At 50.2% G+C, this 13,766-nt stretch overlaps 1 protein-coding gene across 1 annotated transcript; it reads right to left on the reverse strand.

Annotated features, from left to right (window-relative positions):
- Nucleotides 1-2,699: 2,699 nt before the first annotated feature.
- LOC105470621 (transcription factor AP-2 gamma) lies at nt 2,700-12,632 on the reverse strand. Its single transcript, XM_011722779.3, has 7 exons — nt 12,352-12,632; nt 10,251-10,736; nt 10,085-10,136; nt 8,396-8,612; nt 7,700-7,818; nt 5,208-5,352; nt 2,700-4,231 (listed from the first exon to the last, which is right to left on the reverse strand). The coding sequence occupies exons 1-7, from the start codon at nt 12,397-12,399 to the stop codon at nt 3,946-3,948; spliced, it is 1,353 nt and encodes a 450-aa protein (XP_011721081.1). The 5' UTR covers nt 12,400-12,632; the 3' UTR covers nt 2,700-3,945.
- Between the last annotated feature and the right edge of the window lie 1,134 nt (nt 12,633-13,766).

A 13,766-nucleotide genomic window follows, 5' to 3' on the forward strand; every position in this document is an offset into this window, starting at 1 on the left:
GAAAAAAAGGAAGCATATCTTCATTTCTTCTGTCAGAGGGCCAAGACGTCAGTGATATGATGTGCCTCCACAGCCAGTGTGCCACAACAGCACAGGGAAGAGGGAAAGGGAAGGTGATCCTCACTCATATGGGGCTTGAAACAAAACCTACCCTGGGCCATGAGAAGCAAGGGGTCCACCAACCTAATGCCAAAGGGCACTGCACCCTTCTTTCACAAGTAAGCAAGAGTTTCCAGGAAAATCTGCAAGGGAGCTAATGTTTCAGTAGGATCCTCTTGAGGGGGCCTGGTTTTGGGCCACAGCGTCAGCTCAGGTGTTGGGAAGAAAAACTTATTATTGTGCATCAGACCCAAGAGCTCAGTGGCAGTGCCCAGACTTCCAGTGGGGATGCGGAGAAAGAACCAGGCAAGTAAGAAGCACAGCTTATGATTCACTTCAATCCCTGGTTGATTTTGGGGCATTTCCAGAACACTGTCTGCTTTGCAATTCGGCACAGCTCCTAAAAGCCAGACTCTGGTCCAAAAGCAAGTCAAGATGCTGATAACAGAACAGCCCTTTTTCCTTCAGCCCTTTACCCCCATAACTTCCTCTTAACACTCAACATTTCAAGCCTTGATTGAGAAATAACTGCCAACCTAAGGTCTCTTTTCACTGCTCCAAAGCAAAGCAATTGTGATCTTGTCATATCAACCAGATAAATCCAACTTAATGGGAATGTTTGGTGGCCAAGGACGACGTGCCAAGAGCAAAGTATTGGGTTGGCAGAGTTTAAGTTACTTAAAAACATCCAATGCCAACATTAAGTCAGGAATCGCTGGGCATTTGGTAGAGAATTATGAATTAAGGATTATAAAACTGGCATTGAAGCAATGGCCTTATCCAATGGGGAAAAACCTATGGCTCCCAGTTCCCTTTGAAGCCAGGTCACACATGGCAAGCTCTAAACACATCGCTTCCTGGAGGAGATGCCAGGTCGCTTCAACTGGAGATCGAGTACCCGCAGTGTGCATCGCAAACACCCAGCAAGTACATTACCCCTGCCAGACTCCTCTGCTCCCAGAGTAGCACAAAGCCGCAATCTCTGGTTTACCCTGCAGGCAGACGAAATGAAGAGGATGTCCTGGGTGGATGAGCACGATCTCATTTCCAAAGAGAACTTAGATGAATGGAAAACACTGACATGTGGCCGGGCGCGGTGGCTCAAGCCTGTAATCCCAGCACTTTGGGAGGCCGAGACGGGCGGATCACGAGGTCAGGAGATCGAGACCATCCTGGCTAATACGGTGAAACCCCGTCTCTACTAAAAAAATACAAAAAACTAGCCGGGCGAAGTGGCGGGTGCCTGTAGTCCCAGCTACTCGGGAGGCTGAGGCAGGAGAATGGCGTGAACCCGAGAGGAGGAGCTTGCAGTGAGCTGAGATCCGGCCACTGCACTCCAGCCTGGGTGACAGAGCAAGACTCCGTCTCAAAAAAAAAAAAAAAAAAAAAAAAGAAAACACTGACATGCTACACTTCCACTGCTTGCATTCGAGTGAATGCCAAGTCCTCCTAAGAAACACCTACTTAGCCAGGCGTGGTGGCTCACACCTGTAATCCCAGCACTTTGGGAGGCCAAGGCGAGCAGATCACCTGAGGTCAGGAGATTGAGACCAGCCTGGCCAACATGGTGAAACCCTGTCTCTACTTAAAATACAAAAATTAGCCGGGCGTGGTGGTGCGCACCTGTAATCCCAGCTACTCGGGAGGCTGAGGCAGGAGAATTGCTTGAACCTGGGAGGCGGAAGTTGCAGTGAGCCGAGAACGTGCCATTGCACTCTAGCCTGGGGGAGAAGAGTGAGACTTCACCTTAAAAAAAAAAAAAAGAGGCCGGGCGCGGTGGCTCAAGCCTGTAATCCCAGCACTTTGGGAGGCCGAGACGGGCGGATCACGAGGTCAGGAGATCGAGACCATCCTGGCTAACACGGTGAAACCCCATCTCTATTAAGAAATACAAAAAACTAGCTGGGCGAGGTGGCGGGCGCCTGTAGTCCCAGCTACTCGGGAGGCTGAGGTAGGAGAATGGCGTAAACCCGGGAGGCGGAGCTTGCAGTGAGCTGAGATCCGGCCACTGCACTCCAGCCTGGGTGAGGCGGAGCTTGCAGTGAGCTGAGATCCGGCCACTGCACTCCAGCCTGGGTGACAGAGCGAGACTCCGTCTCAAAAAAAAAAAAAAAAAAAAAAAAAAAAAAAAAGAAACACCTACCCAAAGGAAATCCATAATCATTTCACTTCCATTCTTGACCAGTGTACAGTATACTGAGTACGGTATGTCAGTGTACCTGTTCTCAATAGAGTAACCTTCCATGAGACATTGTTCCCAAAACACCGGCCCCTCTTAGAGTCAATAAACTGTCCCTCAGGCATTTCCCAACCCCTCCAGGGTGGGGAAGATGATTCTATCCACCTGCAGTTGAGAGACATTGATGAGAACGTAAGACCTGGGGTAGCTGAACAGTCTCACTAGGGAGAGAAAATGAAACTTCAGGTTCCTCCCCAACCACACACAAAACTTGCCTGCTCAGGGTATTAACTAAGCCACAGTCAAGCCATAAATCAGCTCTGCCCTAATTCCATTCACCCGAAAGACTAAAAAAAAAAAAAAAAAAAAACCTATAGCCAGACTTTCCAATTCTAACAAGAATACTTTTATTATACACTTATCATACACACAACAATTATTTGGGGAACATTTACAGGCAGAGAGTTCAATTCCAAATCTCCACTTCACCCACACACACTGTACTGCACACTCACCTTAGGGTTCAGCCCAACAGGAACGAGACAAAGTTATTGCTTTCTGAACAGAGAGCTTCAATTAAATAGAATCTTCCAAGCTAAGAACAGAGCCCAGCATCCTCTAATTCTTAATACCCTGTATATATATGAATAAAAGCTTACGATGTGTTATAGATTACCCCATCACCATTAAAAGTTAATATTAAAATTGGATCCCATGTCTCAAAAAAGTTGTAAGAAGTGCACCAGTATTTACAGACCCCATTAAATTATGCATAAATAAAATCTGTACACTCAACGCACTGTTTCTTAAAATACAGAACCTCCACGGGGACTTGGGGGTGACAAGCAGCACAAATTGCTTCATGCCTACCCTTTTCAAGTTTACTCGAAACATCTGAAATAAATATGCAAATAAAGCTTCAGTACCTTAAAGGAACATGTCATTTCCAAGAGTCTCCCATTTGAAGAGTTAACTTTCAAAGTTAAAAAAAAAAGGGGAGGGGAGGAAAAAAATCATCAGCAGGCTTCGTTTTCTACAAGTTTGCTAAAACCAGAAGGCCCCCTTTGAACACGGGGTTTAGAGTGTGTCAAATACCACGTATTAACTAGTTGCTAAGCAGATAGAACCTTTGCCTCCTACCAGAGGACTTGATCTCCGAAGAAGCTAGATACACATTTTCTTTTTTTCAAGGTAAATATTTAGCGAACACAAAAACCAGCCATTACCTTAACACTGAAAAAAAAAAAAGGAATTGTTCATCTGTTGATCTAGAACACATCAATCTGACATTTCAATGGCTAAGTGTGTGGGTCTGTTAGCCCAGGGAATGTATTTAAAAGATTCTAAAACTCGTAGCACCAGTTTCAGAGAAGGAAAGAATGGGGTTCAAAAATAATAATAATAAAAGCTTAATGAATAAAGAGCCAGTACTTGTCACCTTCTGATAATAGGTCCAAAGTTAGGAGACAGCTCAGCGCTAGAGAAGCAACTAAGGAATCCAGGAGCGGGTGATCGCTGCGATCCAGAACCAGTGAAGACCCCTTAAAGAGTAAGGTAGGTAAGAAACTCTTCCCCCAGGCCAAGAGGGGTTCCCAGTCTGTGCGGTGGAGAAGGATTTTTGCAGTCCTGTTCCTTCCCGACTCTCCGAACCTTTCTTCATCCCAATTTTATTTCCTGTGCTTCTCCATTTTCTCCAGGGTTTTGTTAGAATCAGCCGGACTCTGGTCTCCGGGGTTCACGTAGGATTTGTCTATGACAATCAGGGCTTCTTTGATGTAGTTCTGCAGGGCAGACACCGCGGCACAGATGGCCTGGCTGCCAAAACCGTGGGTAATCAGGCTGAAATGAGACAAGCAGTTCTGTATGTTCGTCTCCAAGACTGGGGCGGGCCTGCTTGTCCCGTGGGGTGTCCGGTCTTGGCTGAGAAGTTCTGTGAATTCTTTACACAGTTGCCTGTGAAGACAGTCAGTTGACTCCGTGAGTTCCATCTAGCTCCTTACAGGTCAAGAGCATAGAACCAACTACCCTGAGGATGACGCCTGGGAGGCAAGCAGAACCGCTTCAACCAAGGAAGGAGAATTTAATACTAATAGCCAACTGCTGCGCTTAGCACCTATTCTGCGCCAGGCCCTGAGTTAAGCTGTTTTAAAGCACTATCTTGTTTAATCCTCACGCAATTAGAAAAGATAACAGGATTAACTTAACCCCAGCTAACTGGCCAAGGTCACCAGGACTGGTAAAAGTAGTGGGGCCTGGATTCCAACCCAAAGCTTAAGGGACAGTTTACCTTGGTACAAGTTGGTTCCAATGAACAAATTCCCTGAGGAACCCGGAGAATGAAGCATCCCCCTGAAACTCTCACTCCTGACACAGCCTGGTTCACTGCGCTCTCTTTTACCCCATTTCCTGGCTTGACTAGTTCTGCTTCATTTACCATGATTTTAAAATCAACTTGCTGTTGGTTTCTATGAGAAAATCCACAGCTGCATTAAGTCGTTTTCGAGACAGCTAATTTGCCCACATCTCCTACAAACCCACCCTGATCTTTACATTTGAAAGACAAAAGTCTTGCTATCAGGCGTAGAAGGCACACAATCTCTCTTTACTGGTTGTGACAAAACAAATCGGGTTTTCAACACATTTTTGGAAGTATGCAAACACAATAATGAAAGGGCAGCTCAACTATTTTGAGCTGAATAACTAAGCAGCTCAAAAGTACTCATGGCTGAGTCATGCACTCTTCTAAATCAGACAAAAGTTAATGTATTTGACTTTGTAAAAGAAGCTTCCTTGCCATTTCTTTTTGCTCCGCCCTATTTTATTTCAAGAATATTTCTTTGTTGAGCCATCGGGACTGTGGAGGGGGAATCTTCTCAACCTCAAGGTCTGGAGCATTGAGTCATCATCAAATTCAAGTTCAGATACTTACTGGGCCGCCAATAGCATGTTCTTCCTAGCTGCCATCTCATTTCGTCCTCCGAGATGAGGTCTGGTTAAATATTCTGCCACTGGTTTACTAGGAAATTCGGCTTCACAGACATAGGCGAAGTCCCTAGCCAAATGAACAGCTTCACCTAGAATAATCAGCAACAGGTTTTAAGGTGGCTGGTGGTCACTGACACCAAACTACCCTTTTCCTCTTTTTTTTTTTTTTTTTTTGAGATGTAGTCTTGCTCTGTTGCCCAGGCTGGAGTGCAGTGGCCCAATCTCAGCTCACTGCAAACTCCACCTCCGGTACTCAAGCAATTCTCATGCCTCAGCCCCCCGAATAGCTGGGATTACAGGCATGCACCACCATACCCAGCTAATTTTTGTATTTTTAGTAGATACAGAGTTTTGCCACATTGGCCAGGCTGGTCTTGAACTCCTGGTCTCAACCCGATGGCTCATGCCAGGGATTACAGACATGAGCCACTGCACCCGGCCCCCATTTTCTCTCTTTCTAGTATTCACTGTCTACCAGTCACACATTGCATGCAAGAATGAAATCATATACAGGGCAGAGAACTCAGCTGGCAGGTAGAACTTTCTAGGGATTCTCAGTAGGTCCTCCACCCCAGGAATAGAGGGTGGAGATCCCACAATGTGAGCAGAAAAGACTTTGAAACTTTTAACTGCAGTCAAGTCAGCCCTCTGTATCCATGGGTTCCGAATCTATATTCATCCAACTTCAGATTGAAAATATTCAGGGGGGAAATAATGAATGGTTGTGTCTGTACTAAACACAGACTTCTGCCATTATTCCCTGAGCAATACAATGTAACAACTATTTACACAGCATTTACATAGTGTTAGGTATATATAAGTAATTGATGTAGAGATGATTTAAACTATAAGGAAGGATGTGCGTAGGTTATATAACAAATATAACATTTTGAACATCTTCAGGTTTTGGTATGGAATCTGGAACCAGAGCCCCATGGATACTGATACGAATAAACTTGAAAAATGTTTACCAGTCCTCTGCTCAACAGATAATCAAACACACCCATGTTTTCTCTTTATATGAAGTAGTATCATTTGGGGGAAGCAGAAAAATTTAAGGGCTATAAACATGTTTGACAAAAGCAAACTAGTCACTTCTCTATAAAACGACGACAACGTCTGACACTTCACTGTTTTTTTAACAGCGCCTTCTTACTGAAGGGGCAGATCTCTAGAGTGTTTCTTTTAAAAAGATGGGAGGTGTGTGTTTCCTAAACACCAACTTGGAGCACCCTTTTCCCCGTCCGAGCCAGTGGAAGAACTGAGGGAGACAACCAAGGGAGTGATCTCCCATCCAAAAGGAACCCTCCCTGGCTCCCGGGCGCAGGACTGGTGAGTTTTTCAAAAACCCAGATGGTGGAGGGGCCCCCTGGGTTGACTGAAGCAGCCTTGGAGAGCCATTGTTCTGGAACACACTTTCTTATTCAATCACCCTGCCTGGCTCGCAAGAAACCCCAGCAGAACCAACCGCCGATTCTACAGGCAGGACAGCTGTTCTCAGACAGGCAGCTCCTTTCTCCTTGCCCTGACCTCCAAAGGCACTCGTAAAAGGTAGAGCAGGGACTCTGCCAAGTCTCTTTGAGCACCACAGTCACGCCATCAGAGCAAGGAAAGAAAGTAAGTCTTCAAAAGAGGGTACTGCCACGGGGAGCCCGTTTCTCCTCGGCTTCCCCTGCCCATAGTGAGAGCCCTAAGCCTCTCTCAGCGTCCAACTCCTCCTGGGAGCAGTAACAACGTGCTTTGTTTTGTTTTTAAAAAATGATTTTACTTTCCCTTCAGCTTCTTTTAAAGGTTGTGTTGCATTCTTGGCTACTGTCCAGGTTGGGGTAAAAGGGCCCCCCATTCAAGAAACTGAAATGCTATGTCCTACTATCTTAGCACTGGTGAGAAGAACTTGTGCATGGGCCAGGGGTTCGATTAGTTTCTTTGGATAGGAGGAAAGAAAAGAACTGTGAATCGGGCCCAGTCATATTGTGTACAAGAGGTTCTCTTCACTGACCACAATCCTCAGCTACAAAATAACCCACAGCTACAAAACCCAGAAGCAGTACTTCTGCTCACCAGTAAGTAACCAGCTTTTATTCAAGGTGTACCAAATGATCAGCTGTTATCTTTCAAAAAAAACTGGTTCATTTAACAGGAAATGCCGACACCCCTAGAGTATGGTCTCTTAGGTTAGGAAAACCAGTTTCTTTCCAACACTGATTCTCTGGGGAATACAGAAGCGCCTACCTGAGCAGCCAGATACTTAAATGTTAACTTATTCGATAAAATTAACTGTGATTCATTGCAATAAACTTAGAGGACAATTCCAGTTGCTTTCATCTGCACTTGCAACCAAGTTTTAAGAGTTGTTTTCTAGTTTTTCTGCAAGAAGTATTAAAGACACGGGCACAAATTAAAAACGTCACAAACCAAAAACAAAACCCCACTGACCTTCTACTAAGGACGTCAGGAGAGTCACGTGAGCAGCTTTCCGTCTCCCAGCAGGAAGATTCAACCCAATCTTGTCCAACTTCTCCCGCAAGGACCGGCCTCCATTTTTCGACTTGGCTCTAAGAAAAAAAAAAATTGACTGGTTACTCTCAAAAAGAAAAAAAACACACACACACACACTTTAAAAATTCTAAACTCCTAAAGTGCTGCTGTCAAAGCTGAAATCCGTCAAAGACTATCTACATCATGTGCACCATAATGAAAAGTGATAGCAGGGTCCTCTTTTAATTAGTCCTGTAAGATACAAAATCAATCTTTCCTAGCATCAAACTTTGCAGCACAGAATATTTCAAATTGTACGGGAGCAGATACATTTTCACTTGTGAAACTACAACAGCCCCACAAAAACTCCCTGGGGAAGAAACCCAGGGTGCTCCCCACCTCCCCTCAATACAGATGCTATCACTTCATACATGGGATCAAATTCTAACCAAATGAGAATTTGTGAGCGCTGTTTTAGCACTTCCTCCCACATTTGGCACTTTCTAAAAGAGAAGAAATGTACTAAAAACTCTAACCTGATTAGAATTCAGTGTTAGGCATAAAGTCACATAAACGTTAAAAATACCTCCTGGGCCTCTGATACACTCACCTTCAACTACCCAACCACCATGCCCAGAATTGTTCCCCAAGTACCTTCTGAGAACACCTCCCAGTAATGAGGCATTTAAGCATTCGGGTGGGGACAGTCGCCTCTGTACTTCAGCCACTGTCACTTTGTATTTAGACGTAGAGCTGAGGAGGGACAGTCTTCCAGGGACTGAGCAGAAGACCTCGCTGGGGTTCATTACGGCCCCCACCAGCTCCTTCTGACACGGGAGGCTCAGAGGGTTCTTGGTCATGGAAATGGGACCTGTGAATGAAGGTCAGAGCTGGCAGTCACAAGAGCTCTCTCTGAGCAAAAGAGACCTTTTCAAAAGCACTAAGCAAAGCGGAAAGTGATCTTCAGACAAGCATCGTTGCGCACTCCACGATCCACTGCAGGCCGACATTTTTTTTGACAGAGTCTCACTCTGTGGCCCAGGCTGGAGTGCAGAGGTCTGATGTCTGCTCACTGCAGCCTCAGCCTGCGGGCTCAAGTGATTCTCCAGCAGGCGCCCACCACTACATCCAGCTAATTTTTTGTATTTTTAGTAGAGATGGGGTTTCATCATTTTAGCCAGGCTGGTCTCAAACTCCTGACCTCAAGTGATCTGCCTGCCTTGGCCTCCCCAAAATTACCAGGGTCATCCACTGCACCTGGCCATGGCTGACTTTTTTAAAAAACCCCTACTTCAGAGACAAATCTAATCTGAAATTCACAAGTTAACACCTTGGGAAGTTAATTAGTGAAGATCCCAAGCTTGGAGAGTTTCTTTCTCTTTTTTTTTCCCCTAGCAGCTGCTGAAAACTATTTAATTAGAACATTTGTTTTCAGAAGACTGCTTCAATACTAAATAAACGGTGAGTTTTTTCCCCACCCAAGAACAACCAAACTCATAGGACACATTAAGATTCTTTGCCAAAATTTTTCAATGCAATTGATCACAGTAAATTTAATCATCCAAACTAATAGGTTCTAAGTTTACTGAAAATTTTTAGTCTTTTCTGAGTCTTTCTTCAAAATCAATTTTTCCTCCATCTTCAATCTATTTAAGCAGTTCAAGTAACAGACTGTAACTACCTTCAATTTAGATCTACTCTATTTCCCAAAATAGTCAAAATGGTAATCCTGTCAGTTAAGTAACTTAATTTCATAAACCACTCACTCACCAAGTAATCCAGTTTTCCAAATCCCCTCCTCCCCCATCCTGCAAAACCCTCCCTCTGACAGATCATTCCAAGCTCAGTTCCTTTTAGAGGTATTCATTTGGTAGGCCAAATTGCTTAAAAACTTTTCTTGCAGGTCAGATTTAAGGAGGTTTTACATACACGTGTTTGAAATCAAAAATAAAATCACAACTTACTCAACAATTAAAATTTGTTACAGAACCAACCACTCAAGGAAGGTGTGACTGTGACTTTTTTGTTGTTGTTTTCCAAATTAAATCAGTGTTCACTCACTCTGGAAGACTTTCTCTCACATTGTGAAACACCCACTGGAATTCAAGGAGTAACATTTTTCCAAGAAAAAAAACTAGGCAGTAACAAATCCGGAAATTAAGAGACAGCGCCTAGGAGGTCGGAGGGAAATCCCCTCCTCTCACTCCTAAAATCTAGCTTCCACGAAACCCCTTCAGTCCCTTCTACCACAAATGTCCCACGTTAATACCCCCAACCTTGCCAGTCAACTTCACAAGCCCAGACCGTGTGACCAGAGAAACAGGATGCCACCTTGCTAGTTACCTTTGCGAATGACTGTCTGATCGTGCAGCAGCAGGTGCTGGTCGTCGACATTCTGGGGGAGAGAGGACAAAATTCCCTTAAGTTCGGGGGAGCCTAGAGGGGTGCAGGGTGGGGGCAGAAGGCCTTAGGGCGAACAGGTCCGGGCAGGAGCCGCGGCGCCGCTCACCTGCACCTCGTCCATCTGGTGAGCCATGTCGTGGAGTCCCAGGTTCTCGGCCAGGCCCGCGGCATCCAGGGCGTGTGCGTGGGGCAGCAGCAGGTCGGAGCGGCGGTAGGCATCCCTGCGGGCGCTCACCGCACCCGCCTCCAGCCCGGAGAGGTGGGGCAGCAGGCCGGCCGGGCGCCCGTGGTGCGAGGGCAGCCCCGCTCCCTCCTGGCTCTGGCGGCCAGGCCAGGCCTGCTGCTGGCTGCCTGTGGGCGCCGGCTGGTGCAGGGGGTTGATGGCGGCGGCATACGCTTCCCCCAGATGCGAGTAAGGGTCGGCCGACTGGGAGTAGGCCAGCTGCTGGTAGGGAGGGGGAAAGTAGGGTGGCGGCTGATATTCGGCGACTCCGGTGTGGGAGAGGGGTGGCGCGGGGCTGTAGAGGTGCTGCCCGGCGGAGGAGAGGTGGGGGACTCGCGGATTTCCATTGCTGCTCCCGTCGTGGCGATCCTGGAAGAGAAAAAAAAAAAGGGAGACCCCGTTAGTGCGAAACCCCGCTAGTGCGAACTGGCCGGCGTCGCCTGGCTGCGCGAAGGGCCCCAGGGGACCAACCCCACCCAACCCGGCGGGGCTTGCCCAGGGTCGGAAGGTACCCGGGGGCAATGCGCCCCGAGGATTTCGTTGTAAGCAAAGAGTGCGCGGAGGGAGGAGAGTCTGGTGAAAGACCTGGGGGAACGAGTTCTCAAAGCCCGGCGGCGAAGGTCTGGGCGCTGCTCCGAAGCCCGAGGCGCTCGGAGGCGCCAAGTCCGAACCCTGGGTCTTGGGCCAGAAAAGGACAGGGCCGGAGCCCGCGGCGAAAAAGCCGGAGCCCGGGGCGAAGGAGCTGGACGCCCGGTGCAGAGCGATCTCGTGAAGCCCGCCCATGGCGCAGGAACTGCTGGAGGTGGCAGCGCGGCAGGCGCGGACGGACCGCGCGGCGCGGGACATGCGCACCTCCCCCGCCCCCGGGACCCTCCCCTTCCACGCCCTCGGGACAAAGACCTCCGGGCCGGCGGCGCTCGCAAAGCAGGGCCCGCCACCCTGCCCCGCCCTAGGGAGTGATGAGGGAGCGCGCGCACAGGGCGGCCCTCCATGCTGGCCGGGCCCAGCCGAGGGGAGTAGTAAGTGGGGGTGCCCTGCACGGCCAAGGGCAGTGTTCTCGCACATCCGGGCGCAGAGGAGGCATGAAGGACCCTGGAAATTGGGCAGCCTTGTCCGCGCACTTTCCCTCGCCCCTGGGCGGCCCGACTTAGTTTCAAAAGGATGCGGGACCCCATCTGCCCAGGGGTCTCGGGGCGCCGGGAACCTGGAGGAACATGGCGCTGTCGCCTCCTGGCGGAAGCGCCCGGGCTTGCGGGCAGGGGCAGCCCCTCCAGGGCCCGGAGGCGCAATGAGTTCCCACGAGTCCGTGGCCCCGGCTCCGCGCTCCCAGCGCGCCGCAGCTCGCCTAGCGCTGCCTGAGTCTTCTTCCTCTTCCCGCTCGCCGCCTCCCTCCCTCCCACTCTCCGAAACTCTAGCTCAACCTGTCCGACAGGCTGGAGCACTCGCGAGCGCTTACGGCCCCATCTGGCCTCGGGCACCCCCACACACACACTCCCCAGCCCCCACTTCTTTTGAAAGCCAAACTTCGGTTGTTTTCGTGCTTCCCCGAGGAGGTAGCGGGGCAGGTGACAAGCCGGCCTTGGAGGAGTGTCCGCCAAGGTGTCGCTGGCAGGTAGCCTCATCTGACCCCTTGGGACGGAGACTTCGTGCGTAAAAGCCACGTCTGAGGGTTGCAGACGGGGCACTTTTCCGAGAAAACGGGAAGCAGGGCTGTTTGCCGCTTAGGAAAGCGCCCGGTAAGCTGTGTGGGTGGGATTTGCCATTCTCTTTCCAGGCCTCGTTCCCGAGGGCAGGCCATTTAGGAAAAGGCCCTATACGGGAAAGGGACTCTGCAGAAATGGACTAAGGGGTGTCCGGAGAAGTGAATCCCGTCCCACCGAGAGGCCAGGGCTCTTGTGCCCTCGTTCCCGACCTCGGTCCAGTGGCCCCTGCCTCCCGGACTCTCCTCGGCGGGGCGGGGCTGCACCCCGGAGCCCCAGCTCACCTCGCAGTCCTCTTCGTACTTGACATTATCAGTTATTTTCCACAACATGGCGTCCGGCGTCCCCCAAAACAATCGCCAGTTAAATCCAGGCTCCCCCCAACCCCCAAGCGGTAAATCCAAAATCGGGGTCACGGTGACCAGGCGTCTGCCGCCGCCCCCGCCTCGCGCGGGCCTTGCTGTACGGGTCACTGGACGCGCATCGGCGGCTCTGCGAGCGTAGATGCTGCCGCCGCGGGTGTAAAGACCGCTGCGGTGGACAGGGAAAGCCGCGCCCGAACTGTGTGCCCTGCGATAGCCGGGGGACCGGAGCGCCTTAATGAGAAGGAAATTATCATAACTCCTCCCCGGGGGCCGGCACGGAGGCCCAGGCGCCGGGCGGGGCGGCCCCCAGCCAGTCCCAGTCTAGCTCCGCCCCGCACCCGGGCCTGGCGCCGCGCCGAGCCCCACGCTGTGAGGGACTAAGAGCGGAGTCAATGGGCGGTGCCTCGTTGACAGCCGAAGACCTGCGAGGCCTGGGTCCCCCGACGCGCCTTCCTTCTGTCACCTCCACCGTAAGCACACCTTAGATTGGCAGGGCTGGAGGAAGGGATCCAAATACTGAAACCCACCCCTCTTTCGCCTAAACGGCCTTCACTGGGTCCTCCAAAAGACGGATGTCACCTGGAGTTAAGAATCTGCGCATTCGGGGAGCGACTCAACAACCGGGGTCTCCTCATCTCCTAAAAACACATCCCATCCCACCTACTTCCCACTGAGGCTTAAGGTCTGAGCTGGGATCATGCAACTGGAGCCCCAATCCACCAGATACGCCCAGTTCCCTCCGTGGGCACAGCGCGGTCCTGGCCCCGGGACGGGAGGAGAGAGGAAAGGACTCCTGGGGAGTCTGCCCCAAGGGCCGCAGAGGCAGCAGACGGTCCTACCCGCCCAGGAGTTGCGGAGAGCGGCGTCTCGCCGCTGTTGCCCGAAGCGCATCTCCCGCGGCTGGCTGAGGCCGGGGCGGGGAGGGGGGAACTCGCGCGCACTGGACCAGCCCAGCGGCCCGGCCCTGCCCTGCCCTGCGGAAGGCCGGCTCGGCAGCTGCCTCCGGCGGGCCGGTCACTCAGAAGCCTCTACTCACCCTCTATCACCCTGGGAAAGAAGCGCCGGGCAGGAATAAAACCCGAGCGCTACGAGTAAGGTGGGGGTGAGGAGGTGCATAAGTGGGGAGAGAGCGCGCAGAGAGCCCTCGACTGGAGAGGTAGACACCTAGGTCCCACATGTTGAGGCAGAAAACGAAACTTCCTTCCACACAAACGCTGCTTCCCTCTCCCCTCCGGTACTTGCCACCCAAACTTGAAAGCAAAGTGCAGTATTAATTTTTAAAATTTAAACTAACGAAATTCTTTGGCTTAGTTATTACGCAGCAATTGACTTCC

Source organism: Macaca nemestrina, chromosome 15, assembly GCF_043159975.1.
Source record: "Macaca nemestrina isolate mMacNem1 chromosome 15, mMacNem.hap1, whole genome shotgun sequence".
Lineage (NCBI taxonomy): Eukaryota > Metazoa > Chordata > Mammalia > Primates > Cercopithecidae > Macaca > Macaca nemestrina.